Here is a 21,655-nt window from a genome sequence, read left to right as displayed (position 1 = left end):
CCAGTTAGTGATAAACAAGTCAAACTATAAACTGTGTGGTCCCCAAATCTACTAGGTCATAAATAACCAACGCCAGGTATCCTAAGTCATAAGACCTCTAGTCACTGCTAATTTAATAATAAATGAGAAAAAACACCCTCTGAAACAAAGCGTTTCAGAAGGTTCGAAACAGTGCTGGGGTGGGACAACTGGGTAAGAGTGATAGGACATTTTCCAGTACCTACTGTGGGGCTTATTCAATCCATTACTGAAGTTCCAGTCAAACCTCTGCAGGGGCCAAAAAGATAGAACTCCCATCATCACTTCCAAGAAGTGAGTTAAAAAGAAATACATGCTTTTAAAAAAAATAAATTTACTTTTTTCCCATAATTTTTGCAAGTATTTCACATGCTGTGCCAGACAGCCTAGGAGCTCCAGGATAATTGGTGACCTTAGAATATGAAAAATAGAAAGGGAGCCAATCCCACAAAAGCTGAGCTCTGTCCATCTAATACCATAACATCAAGTTATTACTCAAATACTTTGTTTCAATTTTTATTAGGCAAACCAAATCCAAGAACTTTTCAGTGCCTTACTAGAGGGCTGCCTCACAACTGAACCATCATTTCTGGAGGGGAAGAAACCAGGGCTTCAGGCACATGACTGAAATTTGGCCATGTCCCGTCATAAATGCTCCAAACGTCACCAGGGACCGAAGGCTGTGAACATGAGAAGGGAAAAAAGGGTTAGAGAAGGGGCCCAGGCAATCCTAAAGCCTGAGAAAGACGTGTCCCCCACCCTGGAGCCCACAAACCCAGGAGAGTTCAAGGATTGCATCCTACCCGCCACATTTCACTCAGCTCATCAGTCAGCTGTCAGTGCCTGACAACATGCAGGAGCATTAGGGACAAAAAACCAGTCAGATCCTTGGGGCCAGGAGTGACAGTACAGTGGTTCTCCCACGGGATCAAGAGAAGGACAACCGCATCTTCCAAGGGCACAAATTGCATTTCTATAGGGTCATTTACATTACCATCAGCATCCTACGACTTAGCTCAAGGACAGTGAAACGTGCAGTTTAGCCAAAAGCACACTGATAAGAAACAATTTTATTGCCGACTTCTAGCTTTCCTACCAGTAATAAGGGGACATCCTGAGAGCAAGAAGAGTTACGAGTGGTAGATCCCGTGTGATATGGGGTAGAGGGAGGGCTGCTTCGCAAATAGCCACAATCCACCCCTCCCGCCCCCTTCAAACCTCAGCGTGAGGACTTCTGCTCAAAACACCCTACGAGAGGTACTTCTTCAGCTCCTTCACCACCTCTTGAGGCTCAGGGAACTTGAGTTTGCGTGGGGGCCCCTTCTTAATCCCAGTCCAGAGCTCCACACCTGGGAAAAGACCGAGAGCTAAGTCATTTCGTCGTGCACCAGCCTCTCCCCCACATCCCGAGGTGCCGGCGGTCTGAGACCGGCGCTTCCCGCCTGCCCCCGGTCCCGGGTGCCCACTCACTGCTGCCGTCCGGGCGCAGCAGCGTCACCTCGAAGCTGCCCCTCCGAGGCCTGGCAGGATTCACTTCCACCGGAAGCTCCGGGGTGTCCAGGCGCAGCGCCTGGCTCAGGGCCGCGGCGTTGCGCCCGTAGACGCGTCAGCTCGTGCTAGGGAGAGACGGGGAAGCTCAGAGGCCGGGGCCTTGGTGTGCCCTGGCCCGCCTCCCCGTGCCTCTCCAGGCCCCTCACCAATGCTCGATCACGACGGTCGCCTCCTCCACTCTCTTCCGGTCGCCCGCCGGCTTCTCCCGCTTCTCCGCCGCCGCGACCACCTCCGCTTCGGCCTTCCGCTTCCTGCCGCGGGAAGCCATGGAGCCGGGAGCCGGGCCGACCTGGGGGGAATAGGGTGGAGACTCGGGCACCGAGGGGGCGAGGACTCCGGCCGGAGCCGCTCTAGCCCCAAACCACAGTCCAGAAAACCCGCCGCCAGGACCAAGCCCCTCCCTCGCTGCGGAAAGCGTGGCCGGGGCGCACACGTGGCCTGGAGGCGGGTTCTCTGGGCACAACCACTCAGCCCGCGGCCTGGGGGTGGGGGTGGGGCCCTGGGCGCAACCACCCAGCTGGAGCCCGGAGGGGGGGGGCTCCCTGGGCACAACCATTCTGCTCACGGTCGGGGGTGGGGAAGGGGAAAAAGTTCCCTGGGCACAACCACTGCCCGCGGAGGGGGGTAAGGTACAGGCAGCCCCCGACGGAGCCACTGCACTTCGGGAGGATCGCCGACTAAGTAGCTCTGAAAACAAGCCGGGCTTCGCACTGGCCTTTCTGTAACCATCCGTCCGGCTAAAGAGCGTGCCCCACACCCCACCACCCCCCACGCCCCACCTCCTCCTTGGGAACCCGCGCACCAATCCCAAACAAAACCCACAAACTAACTTGGCGAGGTCAGGACTCTAAGATTACGGAAACTAGTCTTCCCCAACTCTCCCGGATCCTGGGAACCAATGCCAGGCAGGTGAGGTACACACTTCCTCTGCAGTTGCCAGGCCTTTCTAATAGGCTAGGAACACACAAAGGCGCAATCAAAAGGAAATCCCAGTCTTTATTATTGAAAACCATCAACTGGGTGTTGGGAGTAGGTAGGAGACTGATACCCCATACCTGCCCAAGGGCGGCTTTCTCCTGAGCCCCACCATACAAAGGAACGTCTCAAACCTATTCCCGTTCCTCCCAAACTCCAAAAATTAGGGGGATTATTCAAAACTATCTCCAATGAGTAAGCTCAGTGGTTAAAGGTTTCTCCTGGGGACCAATGACAAAGTTAGCCTTATTAATGAAGGCCACAGACCAAGCCAGAAATGCCTAAAAGAAGGGTCCTTGAGGGAAAAATCCTAGTGCAGACTCCATACCTAGGCATTTTCTGTTAGGCTTAATATAATATAGGTAGACTGTGCAGGTCCACTAAGAGGAAGGATGAAAACACCGCACGGTGGAGACATGTGAGTGGTGGACAGCAGCTGATACTCGGACCCAAGCTTGGAAGGCAAGCATTTCCTCCTCCATCATCAGAGATCTCTCCCTTCTTCCAGTGAAAGTTGGCCACAGCAGTGGAGGCCTTCCCGGAGGGTGCCTGTCAATTCCCTGAAAGCCTCTTTAAAATCAGAAGCAGCACCCTGCCTGACTGAGGCAGAGCCAAAGGGGAAACATAAATAAGAGGCCCAGGCCTCAGGCAGGGCCTGTGGTTACAGAAGGGGCAGGGCCTCAAAGGTGGCAGGGCCTCAAAGGTGAGGAAGCACTGAGAAGGCAGGGATTCTATTTGTCCTTCTTGCTTTCTCCCTCTGGCACTTCCGTGGTGGTTGGGGCCACAGGCTGCTCCTCAGGGATGTGATCTCCAGCCTTTGATAGCTTCTTGGCCCTTTGATACAGCTCATTCAGGTTGAATTCTCGGATCACATTCTCCTGCGCAAAAGAGGTGCACACATTAGGGTTCCAGTTGGAAAGGAGAGTTCTTACTAGGAAGTCAGAAATATTTAAACACAGTGTAGGAGAGAAGGAAGGAGAGGACAGAACCAACTCTAACCTAACTCTCCCTTTCTGGGTACTGGAAAAGTCAACCCTGTACAGTTAGTTAAGTACCTGTTATGTGACCATCACTGTACCAAGAATTACAGCTACACTTGTACTCTACGAAAAAACCCTGTGATCCACAGGCCTACAGACTGGGTACGAGGGCCTTTGAGACTGAATCGTAACTAATAACCATTCCCCAGTACTAGCAATTCTGGCACATGGGAGAAGCACAACAAATTTGCTGAATAAATTCATGAATTAAATCTGGTAACGAGTGCCCTCTCTCAAAACTAGGGGGCATGTGGCAGAGCCAGGAATCAGAGTGGAGCTCCAAAGCCTACCACTGTTCCACACCCTTCTCCAAACCGTTCGCTCACTCTTTCAGATACCTCAGAGAAGGTCCAAGAGACAGCTCGTCCTTTTTTGTCAATCTGGGGCCGCCGCATGACCTCCTTGCCACCTTGGAATAGGATCAGAGTAGGGAGTTGCTTGGTAAGGGGCGACGTGCTCACTTTGTACCTACAGGGCCCAGAAAGTACTCTGTAAGTGCATCTGTCTACGTCACTTAAAGTGATTTATTGCTCAGACCCTCTGTCCAGGCCTTTACATACCGTGTACTAACATCAGTGTAGCGTCCAACGTCCACCTTCCCAAAATTTAGCCCTGTACAGTTGTACCTGAGAAAAATACATTATTTAACATAGTGAAAGAAGGGAATGGATCAAGGGAAGAAGTCCACATATTTGGGGAGGGGGGAGAAACGCCATTAGCTGGGGCACCTGGGTGGCTCTCTCAGTGGGTTGAGTAACTGACTCTTGGTCTCTGCTCAGGTCATGATCTCTCAGTTCGTGAGTTCGAGCCCCCCATCGGGCTTTGTGCCACCGTGCAGAGCCTGCATGGGATTCCCTCTCTCTCCCCCCCATCTCTTGCTTGTCCCCTACTTGCGTGTGTGCATGCTTTCTCTCTCAAAATAAATGAGTTAACTTAAAAAAAAAAAAAAAAGGCTTTGGTTGCAATGTGCAAAAATCAAGGCCAAAAACAATGAGAGGGAGAGTGCAGCACCTCAGTTCCCTTCCTCCCCCACCCTCTGCGGTACTCACTTGAGGGAGAGGTCAGCATAGATAGGAGCAAACGACTGGCAGTCATTAGACCAATTGGCAAAGAACTCCACGATCCAGGTGACCCTCCTGTCCCGCTCCAGCTCTTCCTGCCACACACAGGGAAGAAACAGTGAGCTGGACCACACAGGCTCCCGGGTCTGATTCCTCCCCCTGGCTTTCCCTCTCCCCCCACCGCTCCCTAGCTCTGGTAATGAACCGCAGGGCCCTTGACTTCCATTCTGAAGCACCGTTACTCCTCCTAGCGAGGAAAAAGCACAGATACAAGGTCACCCACGAGGGACCCAAGAAACAGGAAAGAGCACTCACATCAATGGTTTTGTCATTGAAGTACTTGATGTACTCAGGGCCCATATACAGGGGGGGCTTGCACGTCATCAGGAACACTAACCAGAAAAAAGATGTCAGAGGAAACATATAAGGCCTTCAGCAGGGGATTTACTTGCAAACCGACTCGAAGATTTCAGGCACCAAAGAATACACTTTGTGGACACACACAGACCACGGACACGTTTCTCTCTTCCTAAAGTTTCCGTAGATTCTTCTCACCTGAGCCACACACGTAGTTCATGAGGTACAACATACAGAAGAAGGGTATGGAGAAGCCTGTTTGGGGTCGGAACTCGGGTCCCACAACCAATCTCCTTACCTATGCAAAGTGTGATGTAAAGCAGGCCCATGCGAATATCCAGACGGAAGAAAAGAATTGCATTGGCCACTTTACTGAACATGAAGATGTTGCCTATATGTTGCTCCACAGTGACTGAAACACAAAGATGTCACAGGTCAGGCTGGGCTGCATACTCCTATATCCCGTTTGTCTCTCTTCCTGTGGTACTTTGGATTGGGAGAGGGGGGAGAGGATAAAAGTTCAAGATCAAATTCAGCCTTGGCGCGGAATGTGGGACTCCTTCACCAAATCATGCCCCTCGCATAATAAGAATGAAAGCACGACCGGAGGGCAATAGTCCCAACCTCGAGAAGCTGAGGTGCAGGCTACACTTACTAGATCTGCGGTTTTTCATCATCACAATGGCACTGAGGAACATCAGGATCTCTACTTCTCTCTGGAAGAGAACCAAAGTGACAGGAAATGCCATAAACAGAGATGATGTGGGTGGGGAAGGGAGCCAAAAAGGGAAGAAAACCCAGCAGAGCTCCACTCTGGGAATGGTGTCAGCAAAGACAGAAAAGAACCAGAGGGGCGCCTGGGAGGCTCAGTTGGCTGAGCATCAGTTGGTTGAGATTCTTGATTTCAGCTCAGGTCACGATGTCAATGTTCGTGGGTTCGAGCCCTGCCTTAGGCGTCTCTGCTCCAAGCAGTGGTCCTGCTTGGGATTCTCTCTCTCTCTCTCTCTCTCTCTCTCTCTCTCAGCCTCTCCCCACCGCTCAAAATAAATAAATAAACATTAAAGAAAAGGGGAAAAAAAGAAAATAACTGCAGTCAGCTAAGATGTAGTGGGAAAACCACCAGTCAGGGTCCACCCCTGCCGCAAACTGGCTGGTGTCTTTCAGCAGATCACTTAACCTCTGAGTTTTGGTTTCCTTGATGGAACTGTATCTATTTGTTCCAATATCTAGTAATATCTATTACTGTGAGGATTAAATGAGATAATGGGTATGAAAGAGTTGCATAAAGCCTGGTACCATATAAAACTGTAAGACAGGGCACCTGGGTGGCTCAGTCAGTTAGGTATCCAACTTTGGCTCAGGTCATGATCTCACCATTTGTGAGTTTGAGCCCCACACTGGGCTCTGTGCTGACAACTCAGAGCCTGTTTGGGATTCTTTGTCTCTCTCTCTCTCCCTCTCTTTCAAAAATAAGTCAATAAAAAAAAAACAAAACTGGGGGTGCCTGGTGGCTCAGTCGGCTAAGCGTCTTCGCTTACCTTGGCTCACAGGTCATGATCTCGCGGTTCATGAGTCTGACCCCTGCATCGGGCTCTGGTCTGACAGCTCAGAGCCTGGAGCCTGCTTTGGATTCTGTGTCTCCCTCTCTCTCTTCCCCTTCCCTGTTTGTGCTGTCTCTCTCCATCTCAAAAATAAATAAACATTAAAAACAATTTTTTTAATAAAAAAATTAAATAAAAATATAAAAACTGTTAAGAAAATATAACCAACTCAGCGTGACCCTGGCAGAATAAAACTTTTCCAGGAAAACCTTCTCTGTAATATTTCATTAATACAGAATTTGGCTATTTCATTTGGGCAGGGGGGGGGGGTTGCTTATGTTAAATCATTCCTCCCCATTCAACAATCATAGTGATAATCCAAGCACCTTTGACCGAATTTGAAAGCTGGCAGAGACCTCAGAGCTTCAGAAACCCTTTTTCAGGATCCTGGGCTCCCAGTTCTTTCTCATTGTCTCAACTGGAAGGTCTGTGAGACAGACAATCATCACAACAAAGAAACAAACAAGGTAATTTCAAAGAGTAAAGACCACAGTGAAGAATAACAAGGACCATGTGAGAGAAAGCATGGGAGGAGGGGCAACTAGAGCTTAGATGGTCTGAGAGGGCTTCCAGACCTTTCTGTTTACAACACAGGTGCCCAAATCACTATTTCAGACAGAGCTAATCAACTGTGATTTACAGCTGGGATTCAGGGACCTCTTAGGTCCTGGATTTTTAGCATCAATCTCCAACAAAAAGTAATTGACTTTAGAAAGAGACCTGTAAAGTGGGGGTCAGGGAATACAACAGACCCTACTAAATCATCCTGAGCAGAAAGGAGCAAGAGTTTTCACAAATGGAATTGGGTTAGAATTGGGACTTAGCAAATATGGAAAAATGAACTTAAAAAAAAAAAAAAAAGGACTGTGGTCTAGCAGGAGAACAAAGATAGGACTGTAAGGAATATTCTCTGAAAACAGAGTGGGTCAATAGCAAAGACTGGCTGTGTATACTCCAAACCAGTTTCTCTTTCCTCCTGGGCGTACTTGGCAGTGAGATGCTCTCTGTCCACCTGCACCTAAGTAGAACTGTGCACCAGTACTCCTGAGTGGCGCGTGAGTAGAAGCGATGTGCCATGTCTGTGCCAGGCAGTAAGAAAGCATGTGGCCTTGCATTCAGCCTTCTGTCTTGTCTGCTGACTGGATGATGCAAGGATGACCATAAGGCAACAGAGTGGACTGGGGTTCCAGACCAACAATGCAAAGCAGCTGCCCCTTTAGTTGTTCTGCCTGCTTGTTCCTAGTTTTAAACCTTTTATTACAGAAAGTTGCAAATACACACAAAAGTAGAGAGGACACTAAAAGGTAGTGGAATTTGCCACCCCAAAATATGCTACTTTTGATTATTCTGCATAATAATTTTGGACTTAAAAGCAATTAAGAATAGATGTAAGAAAAGCTCCTTGGGACGCCTGGGTGGCTCAGTAGGTTAAGCGTCCGACTTCAGTTCAGGTCATCATCTCACAGTTCATGAGTTCGAGCCCCGCATCAGGCTCTGTGCTGACAGCTTAGAGCCTGGAGCCTACTTCAGATTCTGGGTCTCCCTCTCTCTCTCTGCCCCTCCCCCACTCACACTCTGTCTCTCCCTCTCTCTCAAAATTAAACACTAAAAACATTTTTAAAAAAATGGGGGGCCTGGGTGGCTCAGTTGGTTAAGCATCCAACTTCAGCTCAGGTCATGATCTCATGGTTCATGAGTTCGAGCCCCGCATCAGGCTCTGCGCTGACAGCTCAGAGCCTGGAGCCTGTTTCAGAGTCTGTGTGTCTCTCTCTCTCTGCTCACATTGTCTCTCTCAAAAATAAATAAACATTAAAAAAATTTTTTTAATTAAAAAAAAAAAAGAGATAGGAAAAAATTAAAAGAAAAGCTCCTTGCCCTCCCTCTCTGTGTCTAAAAGCAGGACATAAATTTTTAAAGGTGTTCCTCCAACCCTCTCTACCAGGAAGGACAAAAGTTAATCAAGGGAGACAATTTTAGACCCTATCAGCCTGGAGACAGCACCAGAGGAACCTAACATAACTAATGGGACTTTATCTGCCATTAGTTTACCTTCCCACAGTTTGCTGCCCTTTGAAGCCTAAAAGTTCTTTCCTTTGTCCGGTCATTTCTCCAAAAATGTATTGCTCTTTGTTGAGCCAGAGTTCTTTTTTTTTTTTTGAAAAATTTTTAATGTTTTTATTTATTTTTGAAAGAGAAAGAGAGAAAGAGACAGAGCATGAGCGGGGAAGGAGCAGAGAGAGAGGGAGACACAGAATTCGAAACAGGCTCCAGGCTCTGAGCCAGCAGCACAGAGCCCAATGCGGGGCTTGAACCCACAAACTGTGAGATCATGACTGGAGCTGAAGCTAGACACTCAACCGAGCCACCCAGGCGCCCCTATAAGCCAGAGTTCCAATCCACTTCTGAGTTAATTCATTTTCCCTGGGTATCTTCATGTACACATGAGGTATACATATGAATAAACTTTATCTTTTAACTGCTTTTATTTTTTTTTAAGTAGGCTGCATGCCCAGCACAGAACCCAAAATGAGGCTTGAACTCATGACCCTGAGATCAAGACCTGAGCTGAGATCAAGAGTCAGATGCTTGAGCCATCCAGGGGCCCCCCTCTTAATTGTTTTCAATCTGTCTTTTATTACAGGGGTTTCAGCTAAGACCTCAAAAAGGTAAAGAAAACTAATTTTCCACCCCTACAATACTTTAATAAATCCCTACTACTCAGATTTAACAGTAATGTTTTGCCAAAACGGTTCCATTTCACCTATGCTACCCACTTGTTTTGGAGAAACTTAAAGCAAATTCTAACTATTATCATTTCATCTGTAAATACTTCAGTGTGTATCTCTTACAGATAAAGACTTCTGTTTTGTTTTGTTTTTAAGGAACCCTTTTTTTTTTAAGTTTTTTTTTTTTTTTTTAAGTAATCTCTACACCCAACATGGGGCTTAAACTCACAACCCCAAAAGCAAGAGTTGCATGCTCTTCCAACTGAGCCTGCCAGGCTCCCCAGGACTTCTCCTGCTTTTCTTTCTTTCTTTCTTTCTTTCTTTTTTAAACAAACCAAAATAGCATTGTCATATCTAACACAATTAATAATTCCTTGCTGTCATTTACTACTTGGTCCTTATTCAAATGATCCCAGTTATCTCAAACTGTCTTGGTACAGTTGCTTGTTCAAATAAGGAACAAGCAAGGAAGGTCCACACAGTACATTTAGCTGATGTGCTTCTCTGGCCTTCCTTTATCTCTAAAGGCTATCTATTCTTTCTTTTTACCCTAGGCTATGTATCTGTTGAAAACACGCATCCAGGCGCCTGCGTGGCTCAGCCAATTGGCTGAGCATCCCACTTCGGCTCAGGTCATGATCTTGAGGTTTGCGAGTTTGAGCTGCTCACTGGGCTTGCCGCCATCACTGCAGACAAGCAGAAGCCTGCTTCGGATCCTCTGCCCCGCTCCCCCCACCCCTCCCCTGCGCCCCTCCTCCACTCTTGAGAGCTCTCTCTAAAATAAACAAACATTAAAAAAAAAAAAAGAAAAAGACAGTCATATGAACTGTCAACTTTCCCGCTTTCTGGATTTGGCTGTTTGCAAACTGATGCTATGTGTTCTTCTGATGATGATTTTCTATCCACTGTATTTTTTATAAAGTGGCAATGAAACCTAGAGGCTTGCATACAATGAAATCCACATCTTTTGCAAGAAATACGTCATTGGTGGAGTATCTAGCACCACCTTCTACATCCCTTTAGAGATGGTTTTAGCATCCACAGATGATCGTTGCCTAGGTTTATTATTCCATTAGGGGTTGCTACCTGTTTTTTGGTTGGTTGACTGGTTTTTTTAGTAAGCTCTATGCCCAACATACAGCTTGAACTCACAACCCTGAGATCAGGTGTTGTATGCTCCACAGACTGAGCCAGCCAGGCATCCTTGCTAAATGATTTTTAAATTCTATCAGTCCTTCTGTATTTATTAGCTCAAATTTGTCTATTAATAAGTCAACATTCCCTTAGCAATTATTTGGGTACTCTGGAAGACAATATATACAGATAATGCAAAATGATTGATTCTTTCCTTTTATTTAATAAAACAGAAATAAACTTTTGTTAAGTCACTGAAAATCTGAGGTTTACTTTTTTAGAAAATATTTTATTTATTTTTGGGAATAAGGTGGGGAGGATCTGACGCCGGCTCTGCACTGACAGGCTGACAACAGCGAGGCGGATGTGGGGCTCGAACTCACAACCTGTGAGATCACTACCTGAGCTGGAGTCCACACTCAACTGACAAGCCACTCAGGTGCCTCTTGTTATTTATTTATTTTTATTTAGCTGTTATTGCTAACATTATTTACCTTAATACCCTAACTTCTCAGTCACCAAGGTAAATCAGTAAAACATGGGTTTTCCAGGAAAACAAACACTGGCTATAAACTCTAAGTAAAAAAAAAAAAAAAAAAAAAAAAAAAAAAAAATCTATTAGAGAAATAGTAAAATACAAAAACTCCAGTATTTTACATATTATTAAAGGAGAGTATACAAAGAAATTAGTTCTATAAAAGGTCCCTACACTTATTAAAATCTTTACTACTACTACCCACTTATGTCTTGTATCTTTGAGTCCCATTTTGGTTAAATCAGTATAGAATACAGTGGTCCTCCCTTATCTGTGGTTTTAGTTACCTGCGGTCAACCTCGGTCAGGAAACACATCATCCTCTTTCTGACATATCAACAGAAGGTCAATAGTAGCCTAATGCTATGTTACAGTGACTATGACATTCACCTCACTTCATCTCACCTTCCTTTATCATCCGATATTATCATCAGAAGGATGAGTATAGTATGGTAAGACACTTTAGGGGAGGGAAAGAGAGAGAGAGACCACATTGACCTAACTTTTATTACATTATATTGTTATACATGTCCTAGTTTATCATTATTGTGGTTAATCTCTTACTGTACCTAAATTGTAAATTAAACTTTACCAAAGGTATGTATGTATAGGACAATCCATCATATATATAGGGCTCCATGCTATCCAGAGTTTCAGGGAACCACTGGGGGTCTTGCAATGAATATTTACTCCCCACTCACCTCAGATATACAGGGGAGGGGGACAGATGGACTACTGTATTAGATAAAAATAGGACCTTCTAAAGTAGCATGGGTACACGTGAGCTAATTAGGAACACTAAGGACAGAGGAAACATGAATGAGTAAACAAGGAATGGAGGACAAAAATAAGGAGTGGGTTCTGGTAAAGGTCAAGACTCATTTGGGGGTCTGAGAAAAAGACAAAACCCAAGGTTGACCCTCCTCCCTCAGAACACAGCTGCTGTTGTACAGCAGAGAGAGCACAGAGCTTCAAGTCATTTTTCTGAGCGGTCTCTCCTCTCCTACTCAGGAAGTACAGCAAGAGGCTTGAGATAGATTTCTTTACAATTTTTTTTTTTTTTTTTTTTTAACAATCCCTTTTTAACAGACCTAACAACTGTGTTCATTTTTACGTCCGGAGGCCGCAGGGCAGTGCCTAGCAGATAGTGCCCACTCTGGAAATATTAATTGGACTAAGAAACGGCTGATAAGAGTGTGCAGGTGCTATGGCCAAAACAGTGGTTTCAAGTCGCAATCACTCACTAGCTGACTCACTAGTGATTAGTTTGGCAACTCGCCTAACCACGCCGAGATCAATTTCTTCATCAATAAAACGTGAATACTACTACCCGCCTTGTTTATTTCACTGGCTCGTCAAGAGACTTTACATAATGGGCAGCCCTGTAAAACACTGTAAATGTGTAGTTTGGGTACGGCTCTTGGCCAGCAGGAATGCTGAGACAGAACCAGGACTCAAGAACACTAAGAGCTAGCCTGCTGTGCAGGATATCCTGTTTTCCCGTCTTAATTAAACATGAAGTGGTTTAGGCTCGATGATGGTCCAGGCCCTACATTCTAACAATCCGTAGGTCCGCTACAGGCTGGGAACCTCAGGTATCCTCAAAAAGGTGAATCTCGAGGCTCCCGCATGCAACCGCTGGGGACAGGGACAGTCAAGGTCGCGGGGTCCGCTCACCCAATCAAAGTCACACGGGTTGCCGTCTTCTCGTTGCGTGGGGAGACTGCTGCAGAGAGGAGGTAGCTTCCTCACGAGTAGGAATGCAGCAGAAAGCAGGGCTGACAGGAGATAGTAAGGTCGGGCCAGCCATCGTGAAAGTCGTGGCACCGAATACACCAGAGCAATTAAAGGTGCGAGGACCGCCATCTTCCCGGCCCCTGCGGCGCCCGCCGCTCTTCGGCGTCTGTAGGTCTGGCCCCGCCTCTCTCACCATTGAGACTGCCATTGGGCCTAGTCTCGGATGCACCGCCTCTGTGCCCGGAAGTAGATCTCTCATTGGACGCTGCTGCAGGTAAGCAATTAAAAGGGATTTAACACCTTATTGGTCGATCTAGCTGTCGCTTTTTCCACTTAAGTCATTTTATTGGATATGCGACTGTCCCGAACGGAGAACTACAGAGAAGAATTTAATTAGGTTAGATAGCACTTCCTGAACGTTCTCATAAAGCGACGGAAGTAGTTGCCGGAAAAAGGTAGGCGGAACACCCAATGAAAAGCGGCTCCTGAGGAAGGGGGCGGGACACCGTGAAAAGATTGTCCAATGAAAACTACCGACGCCAGACACCGGGACAGGGCCGGGGTGGAGGAGACGATGGAGAATTTCTCGGCGCTGTTCGGTGCTCAGGCTGACCCACCACCGCCCCCAACCGCACTCGGCTTCGGACCAGGGAAGCCACCACCTCCGCCTCCCCCTCCTCCGGGCGGGGGCCCCGGCACGGCCCCGCAGCCCACCTCGGCCACGGCCCCGCCCGGCGCCGACAAGTCAGCGGCTGGTTGTGGTCCCTTCTACCTAATGCGGGAGCTCCCAGGTGAGTACTAGGCCCGGCCGAAAGCAGCCAATCAGATCATAGTGAGGAGATGATGGGCGTGGCTCTCAGCCGGCTGGCGGAGGTGTTAGGTAACCTAGGCAACGCGTGCCAGGACCTTGGAGCTCAAAGCGAGTCGGAAGGGGTCTGAGGATTCCCACCCCTTTGGATGAGTGACGTGAGTTTTTGGCAGGGATTGGGAGGTGGCAGAGAATAAATTTCCGTGACCTTCTTTCACACCATATCTGGCTCTGTCCCTGATCCTGGTTCATGATTGCCTAAAGATTATCCCGAATTTGAGTTTGGAACTCGACAGTCCTCATTTAACATCCCTGGAGACCTAAGGTTTTCCAAATCTGCCACCAACTTGCTGTTGGTTTGAGGCATGTTGCTCTCCTACTCAGGGCCTCCACATTTCCTTATCTGTCCGAAGGAGCGATTAGAATTGAACCAAAAATTTGCTTTGCTGGAGCACCTACTGTGTACCAAGCACTGTTCTAAATGCGTTAAGGTTCAGCTGTGAATAGGGTTGACAAGATCTTTGCCTTTTCTGGAGTTTACATTTCAGAGGAGGAGGCACAGAGTACCCTAGATAACATCAGATAATGGTTAGTGCTAACAGGAAAAAAACTGGTAAAGAATTGAGGAGGCCGAACTACTTTAGCTGGAGTGATCAAAGAAGCCCTCTCTGAGTAGATAATTTCTGAGCTTAAATGTAAAGAGTCAGCCATGTGTGAGGGGGAGAGCTAAATCAACATTCAAGAAACGAGGTCAGAAGCCCTGCTGTGAGGGAAAAGCTTGGAATATCTGAGAGTCAGAAGACCAGCCCAGCCGGACTCCAGTGAAGGTTCAAGGGAAAGAGTTACAGGAGATGAAGGTGAGAAGGGCAGGCAGAGGACTTTGATCTGAAGTTCAGGGGGAGCCATTTTATTTGTTTGTTTTTTAGTACTCTCTATACCCAACATGGGGCTCAAACTCATGACCTGAGATCAAGAGTCGCATGCTCTACTGACTGAACCAGCCAGGCGCCCCTCAGGGGGAGCCATTTTCACACAGGAAAGTGACATGATCTAATTGTTTTAATCACTCAAGCTGCTACATTAAGAATGGAAAGTGGAGGTGGGGGAAAGTGGGGAAGTCAGTCAGAAGTTACTGCTTAGTAGTCCAGGAAAGAGACGTCGGTTTGGACTAGGCAGTAGCAGTGGAGGAGAGAAGTGAACAGATAGATACAGGATAAATGTTAGGGGTGGAGCTTATAGGAACAAAGGATCGAATATAAAAGTAGAGAGGAGGGCACCTGGGTGGCTCAGTAGGTTAAGCTTCCATCTCTTGGTTTCGGCTCGGGTCCTGATGTCACGGTTTGTGAGTTCGAGCCCCTTCAGGCGCCACGCTGACAGTGCAGAGCCTGCTTGGGATTCTGTCTCCCGCTCTTTCTGCCCCTACTCCGCTTGTTCTTTCTCTCTCAACTAAAAACTAAAACTAATGATAATAAGAAGAAAATGTAAAAAAAAAAAAATAATAAGTCTTTAATAAAAGTAGAGAAGAATTGAGAATACTTGTAAATCTCTGGCTTGAATAATTGGGTGGATGGTAGTGCTGAGACCAAGAAGGAACAAGTTTGAGAAGGTGGAAATCAAGAGTCATTTTGGACGTGTTCAATCTCCCAAGTGTCTTTTTTTTTTAATGTTTATTTTTGAGAGAGAGTATGTATGTGCGTGACTGGGGGAGGAACAGAGAGAGAGGGGGTCAGAGGATCCGAAGCAGGCTTGAAGTTGACAGCAGCCAGCGGATGTGGGGCCTGAATTCACTGTGAGATCATGACTTGAGCCGAAGCCGGATGCTCAACTGACTGAGCCACCCAGGTGCCCCTCCCAAGTTGCCTTTCAATTCCTCCCAAGTCCTACTGCTACATCAAGAGTTGAGAGAAATAATAATGCATATTGGTACAGTGCTTTGAAGTTCACAATGCAGTTAAATACGTATGTAATAGAGTTTAATACTTAGAATAGCCCTTTCAGGGCCCCCTGGGTGCCTCAGTCGGTTGAGCATCCAGCTCTTGGTTTTGGCTCAGGTCATGATCTCACAGTTCATGAGTTCTAGCCCTGCATCAGGCTGTCTGCTGTCGGCACAGAGCCTGCTTCGGATCCTATGTCCCCTTCTCTGCACCTCCCCCGCTTGTGCTGTCAAAAATAAACATATAAAAAAAAAAAGCTCTTTGAGGTAGGCATTTTATAGCTGGAAAAAAAAATTAAAGCATAGAGAGATTGACTTTCCTTTGGTTAGTGGTTGATGTCTACCAGAAGTTTCTCCAACCTTATCTATTCTGATGGTACCTGTTTGTATCAGTCAGTTGATAGAGATATTGAATAGGTTTTGGGCAAATGCTGGGTATGTAGGAAGTGGGGTATGTGGTGAGAAGGGGAGAGAACTAATATGTCTAGTCCTTGCTTTTTTTAAAAAATGTTTTTGATGTTTATTTTTGAGAGAGGGAGAGAGAGAGAGAGAGAAAATGAGTGGGGGAAGGGCAGAAAGAGAGGGAGACACAGAATCTGAAGCAGGCTCCAGGCTCTGAGCTGTCAGCACAGAGCCCGACATGGGGCTCAAACCCACAAAACATGAGATCATGACCTGAGCTGAAGTCTGGCGCTTAACTGACTGAGCCACCCAGGCACCCCTAGTCCTTGCTTTTAGAGAGCTTATTTTACTTAGGGATATAAAATATGTGGTTTAAAGATAGTGTCTATATTACTTGTCAAGGCTAATCTCATTACTTTGTGGTCCTGCCTCACATACAACTAACAACTACACGATGGGGGGCCCTGGTTGGCTCAGTAGGTAGAACATGCAACCCCTGATTTTGGGGTTGTGAGTTCAAACCCCACGTTGGGGGTAGAGTTTGCTTTAAAAAAAAAAAAAAAAAAAAAAAAAAAAACAACAACCCAGAAACTACATGATGGTTTTAAAAATGTTTACTATCCAAAATGACAGAAAGAGTTGTCACTTGAGCCAGACCTGGAAAATTCATATTGGTGAAGAAAACTAGAAAAGATGGTCTTATAATTACATCAGTATAAAAACAAATTTCCTAAAAGGAAACAAAATGAGCGTGTTTTTCAGGAGATGATGAGAGACTCATTTGGATGGGTCAGAATTTGGCACAGGGGAGTAGTGGTTGATCACACCCCAAAGCTTACAGTAAGATATGTTTTATCGTGAGTGCCAAAGGAATTTGAGCTTTTTCCTTAGGGTAATAGTACATCATTGAGATTTTTGAGCTGCGTAGTACTGCTTCTAAAAATACCTGGAGAATATGGGTGCCATGTATTGAAACAGAGAAACCATGAGTGAGGTGGGGAGTATTGAGAGTTTAAAAAGATGAATCTGGGGGCGCCTTGCTGGCTCAGTCAGAAGAGCATCCAGGGGTGCCTGGGTGGCTCAGTTGGTTAAGCGTCAGACTTTGACCTAGGTCATGATGTCGCCATTCCCAAGTTCAAGCCCCACGTCAGGCTCTGTGCTGACGGCCCAGAGCCTGGATCCTCCTTCAAATTCTGTGTCTCCCTCTCTCTCTGCCCCTCCCCCACTCAACGCTCTGTCTCTCTCTGTCTCTCTCAAAAATAAATAAATGTTAAAAAAAAATTAAAAAAGAAAAGCATCCAATTCTTGATGTTGGGGTTGTGAGTTCGAGGCCCACGTGGGGCATAGAGATTACTTAAAAATTTTCAAATCTTAAAAAAAATTTTTTTAATTCAAAATTAAAAAATGAATCTGCATGAAATTGACTAAGAGGAAGTTGGAAATGCAAGATTAGTTTTTAGGAGGGGAGTCAGGGCTGGAGGGAGAGATTTATAAATCACCTTCGTGGAACTGACAGTCAAAACGGGAAGTTGGGTGGACGCGTAAAGTGTTCCAGAAAAGCAGGAGTGCCTTCTCACCTCAACCTTGAGCATGACCACCTGGAAGAGGAGAGCCGACCGGGGCGGGTGGGGAAAGCAGGGCACGCTTATGGCAGGAGGCAGTGCCTAGTTTTGAGGAGCAGTACTGTGGCATTGAGTCCCCTGCTGTTACAGTAGACCACTGCTGAAATGTTTGGCATGGAAAAGAAAAAAGGGAAGAAGGGAGGGCCTAGGGGTATGGAGGGGAAAATACCTTGCTCACTTAATAGTTACTGAGCACTGAAGGTGTGTACTGTGTTGGGCACCAGCGACACAGGTATGAACAGGAAAGACCTGGTCTCGGCCCTCAAGGGACTCCCGGTTCAGAGCCGGAGTTTTTCCAAGTGAATGATTATGAACAAGCCACTCTTGTCATTTGTATTCTTCGTGTTCATCATAACTGTAGATGAAACTGTAGGCAGGCTAGACAACTCCACCCTTGCCTCTAGATCCTTACATTACTAAGAAGTTTCTATTCTTTGAAAAAGGTCGGCCGTGCAATATTTGTACTGATAGTGCCTTGCATCTATAGAATATACTTTTCAATGTTTTCATTTAAACCTTGAAAAAAATTAAGTGTGCTTAAGAGAGCTGTTACCCCACTCCAGAGATAAGAGGAAACTGAGGCATAGAGTATGACTAGGATGAGAATCCTGTTTGCTCAGCTGCTAATCAAACATTTCTTTTTTCTAGGCAAAGCATTATACTTTAATTAGGAAGAATAGAGACGGCGGTAACAAGTTAGGCAGCAGTAGCTTAAAAAAAACCCGTTTATTCCCTATGTAATTAGTGGTTCTTGCTATTAAAAAAAAAAAGAAAGAAAAAAAAAGGGGTCCTTGACCAGAGACATTCAAACCATTGGGTCATATCTGGCCCTTACCTTGCTTCTAGTTGAGCTCTGAGGTAACATCCTGCTGGTGTCAGAGAGTATAATTTCTCGCTGTGAAAAGCACTCGGAACTGTGTTTAGCCTGGAGTAAAGATCATGTAAGTTACTACTGCGGTGAGTCCAAGGAAGGGAGAGTGTCTCCTTCATTAGGGAAGAGCAGTTTCCATGTGCCCTGTTTGGATTTTTGCCGACTTGTCTCCTTCCCATTCCAACCTACCCTACCATTCTACAGTAGTATATTTTTTAGTGTTTATTGTATGTTATTTCATTTTGCTGTTTTTTACTTTAAAAATAAATTTAAATCTTTGTAATGCTCACCTAAAAGATTCTTTACAGTCCTTCACTTTCCCTGTGGGGTTCTTAAAAAAATTCTTCAGGGCGCCTGGGTGGCCCAGTCAGTTAAACGACCGACTCTTGATTTCGGCTCAGGTCATGATCTCACGGTTTCGTGAGTTCGAGCCCCACATCAGGCTCTGCACACTGACCGTGCACAGAACTTGCTTGAGATTCTCTCTCCCCCTCCCCTGCTCGCGTGCTCTCTCTCAAATAAATTTTAAAAAAATTTCTCTTGGGACTGATTTTTTTGTTGTTGTTCTTCTCCCTGTGTCCTCTAGGTAGCACTGAGCTGACAGGCAGCACCAATCTGATCACACACTACAACCTGGAACATTCCTATAATAAATTCTGTGGGAAGAAGGTGAAGGAGAAGCTAAGTAACTTCCTGCCTGACCTGCCGGGGATGATTGATCTGCCCGGTTCCCATGATAACAGCAGCCTCCGCTCCCTCATTGAGAAGCCCCCTATTCTTGGTGGCTCTTTTAATCCTATCACAGGGACCATGCTGGCTGGCTTTCGCCTCCACACTGGCCCGGTGAGTCCCCTCCTGGGGAGGAAGAAGGCACATGGGGAGGCCTGAAAGGCATGGAGGTGGTTTTTCTGTCCAAGTCTGTTCCTTCATAACTTACTGAGCAGAACAGATGATGGGAGCAGGGGATCTCCTCCCTCCTCTCACCTGGACCTTCCTTTGGTTCCTTCAGTTGCCAGAGCAGTGTCGTCTGATGCATATTCAGCCTCCCAAGAAGAAGAATAAACACAAGCACAAACAGAGCCGTACCCAGGACCCTGTCCCCCCAGGTAAGAAGCAGTTCTGTTCAAAGCCAGAAAACCTGGATCTGGTTGGACCTTCCTCAGTTAAAAGGCCAGAGAGGTTCCTTACACAGCCCTGGACTCCCAAATTCTCCTGAAACTGATCTCAAGGTAATTAGTGTTCCTTGCAAGTAGGTCTCCTGGGCAAGTAAAAACCTGGAACCGTGCTTTAGCAGTGCCTCCCTATGCTTTCTGGCCGCTACAAGAACAGCAGTTGCCCTCGACTAGGTTTTCCTGTGGTCTTTTGAGTTCCTAGCAGTAAGGAATTTTGAGCTCTGCAGGTGATAAGCACATACTCTCCTACAGAAACGCCATCTGATTCTGATCACAAGAAGAAGAAAAAGAAAAAAGAGGAGGATCCTGAACGGAAGAGGAAGAAGAAAGAGAAGAAGAAAAAGAAGGTAGGGTAGGGGCCTGTTGCTGCAGCCCCCCGGAATCTCCCTACTTCACCCCGCCCCCAGTAGTCCTTTGCCTCAGCTTGGACCCAGGATTGAAAACCCAGGGCACATCGGTTTTTTCCTGTACAGCCCTGATCAAGGCCAAGGCTACTTCCTAGTTGTTCTTACCCTTCCTTCCTTGTCTTCCCCAGAACCGACACAGTCCAGACCACCCAGGCGTGGGCAGCTCTCAGGCCAGCAGCAGCAGCAGCCTCCGCTAACAGGGCTCTACCAGAATGGCTTTTCCTGCCTGACAAAAGCTGCCTTCCAGGCTCGGACACTGCCTTGGGAGCATCCCCTGCAACCGGGACAGAAGCCAGCTCCTGCTGTGCTTGACTGAGATTAACGCATTATATGACAGAAGGGCCATGCTTTTGTTAAGGCTCAGCCCGGTTGGCTTTCTCACGGACCTCTCTTCCTCTCCCAGGAAGCTTTCTTTTCATCTCTTTTGTGCAATTGGTCTGATTTAGGACATTGTCTCATTTGTTAGGGTCTTTCTTTTTTTTGAAAAAAAATTTACATTTATCAAACTGGGTGAACTGTGGCTGCCTATTAAGAGGTAAGTGCCTTTCTATGTGAGTCAGGGTTTAAGCCAAGGCATTCAAAGATCAGATCGAACTTGGGTCTTATCATTATGTTATCTCATTAGCAGGCAGGGAAACCACCAGAGTAAGATCTGGGAGCATGGTCACAAGTAAGGCAGAGCTTGCTAATACCTGTCTACAGCAGACACATAACACTCTGCCCATAGTGTTGAGAACCAAGCACCTGGATAGGGCTCCATCTGAAGAGTCAATCCAGTTAAGTCTCAACTGTCTTCTGAGTCAATCTTGCATTGAAACAGAATCGCCAACTGAAAAAGCACCCACAGTCACCAGTGTAGTTCAACAAGGTTAATTCCTGGTCAAGCCTGTGATTTTTTTTTTTTTTTTTTTAAATAAACCTCTGGCAAGCAAAGGTAAATGTTTTTCTCGTCTTCATAGGAGTCTTTGAAGTGCCTCATTCCTTAATTAAGACAATTAAATTATTTGGCTGATTCGAAAACATTTCTAAGCTAAGACAGCAACAAAAAGGCAGCCTAAACCACCAAAATGCAATAGAAAACCCAAGCTAATGTAATCTGACTTTAAATAAACTTGACACAGAAGAGTTAAAATCTGTTGCCATGAGCCAAGGTTGTTACTTAGATCAGTAGGTGGAAAACCACTCGTTCAGCGAGTTTTAATCTAGGATATCAGAGCAAGAGCGTATATACTTAAGTCATGGACAGCGAAAATAATGGGTTCTGGTCAATTGCTGAAGATTTAGTATCTGAGGAGGCCTATTTAAAACTAGGGCACAGCCTTTTTGCTTCTGACAAACAGAAGAGACAAAGTGAGATACCAAATTAAAGTGCCAGCCATATCCATCCAGTCAGTCCGCCTCTAACAGGCTTTTTCATCCCTCAATCATCCACTGTCTCACCTTTGGCTACATCCAAAAAGGGCTTTACTTTCCAGAGACAAAATTCTGTATTAAAGAACTGTGGCAGTCAAGATTCTCTAAGCTTTGAAATGACCAGGAGTTTTGACGGTCACAAAAGACTTTTCAGGAATTTTTAAATTAAATCACCAAAATAAAAACAGGACCTGTCCTGTAACGTTTCAAGTAGTTATTTTCACTATAATCCTGCCTAAAGGTGAGCCAGGACAAGAGAAGCTTATGAAGTTTTCTTTGTAACTTCCCACCAG

General features: G+C 46.2%; 3 protein-coding genes across 5 annotated transcripts; 1 reads left to right on the top strand and 2 right to left on the bottom strand.

Moving 5' to 3' along the window:
* Positions 1-521: 521 nt before the first annotated feature.
* SELENOH (selenoprotein H) lies at positions 522-2,020 on the bottom strand. Its single transcript, XM_047876727.1, has 4 exons — positions 1,716-2,020; positions 1,489-1,634; positions 1,237-1,367; positions 522-698 (listed from the first exon to the last, which is right to left on the bottom strand). Exons 1-3 carry the CDS (start codon positions 1,835-1,837, stop codon positions 1,267-1,269), a joined length of 369 nt encoding a protein of 122 aa, XP_047732683.1. The 5' UTR covers positions 1,838-2,020; the 3' UTR covers positions 522-698; positions 1,237-1,266.
* A 525-nt stretch (positions 2,021-2,545) lies between these two features.
* TMX2 (thioredoxin related transmembrane protein 2) lies at positions 2,546-13,288 on the bottom strand. 3 transcript variants are annotated; one of them, XM_047877755.1, is made up of 8 exons: positions 12,675-13,288; positions 5,658-5,718; positions 5,301-5,414; positions 4,961-5,037; positions 4,634-4,740; positions 4,145-4,210; positions 3,923-4,052; positions 2,546-3,422 (listed from the first exon to the last, which is right to left on the bottom strand). In XM_047877755.1, exons 1-8 carry the CDS (start codon positions 12,861-12,863, stop codon positions 3,276-3,278), a joined length of 891 nt encoding a protein of 296 aa, XP_047733711.1. In that variant the 5' UTR covers positions 12,864-13,288; the 3' UTR covers positions 2,546-3,275. The 3 variants fall into 3 exon arrangements, with proteins under 3 accessions (XP_047733711.1, XP_047733714.1, XP_047733715.1); XM_047877758.1 differs by lacking the exon at positions 12,675-13,288 and having other exon boundaries at positions 5,301-5,488; positions 5,658-5,689; XM_047877759.1 differs by lacking the exon at positions 2,546-3,422 and having other exon boundaries at positions 3,960-4,052; positions 4,156-4,210.
* On the top strand, positions 13,258-20,882 carry MED19 (mediator complex subunit 19). Its single transcript, XM_047877760.1, has 5 exons — positions 13,258-13,525; positions 18,957-19,213; positions 19,380-19,476; positions 19,795-19,889; positions 20,078-20,882. Exons 1-5 carry the CDS (start codon positions 13,258-13,260, stop codon positions 20,144-20,146), a joined length of 786 nt encoding a protein of 261 aa, XP_047733716.1. The 3' UTR covers positions 20,147-20,882.
* Positions 20,883-21,655: the final 773 nt, after the last annotated feature.

The sequence above is a fragment of the Prionailurus viverrinus genome, chromosome D1, assembly GCF_022837055.1.
Source record: "Prionailurus viverrinus isolate Anna chromosome D1, UM_Priviv_1.0, whole genome shotgun sequence".
Lineage (NCBI taxonomy): Eukaryota > Metazoa > Chordata > Mammalia > Carnivora > Felidae > Prionailurus > Prionailurus viverrinus.
Note: the sequence above shows the minus strand (reverse complement) of the source record. Positions and strands in the feature narration are given on the sequence as shown.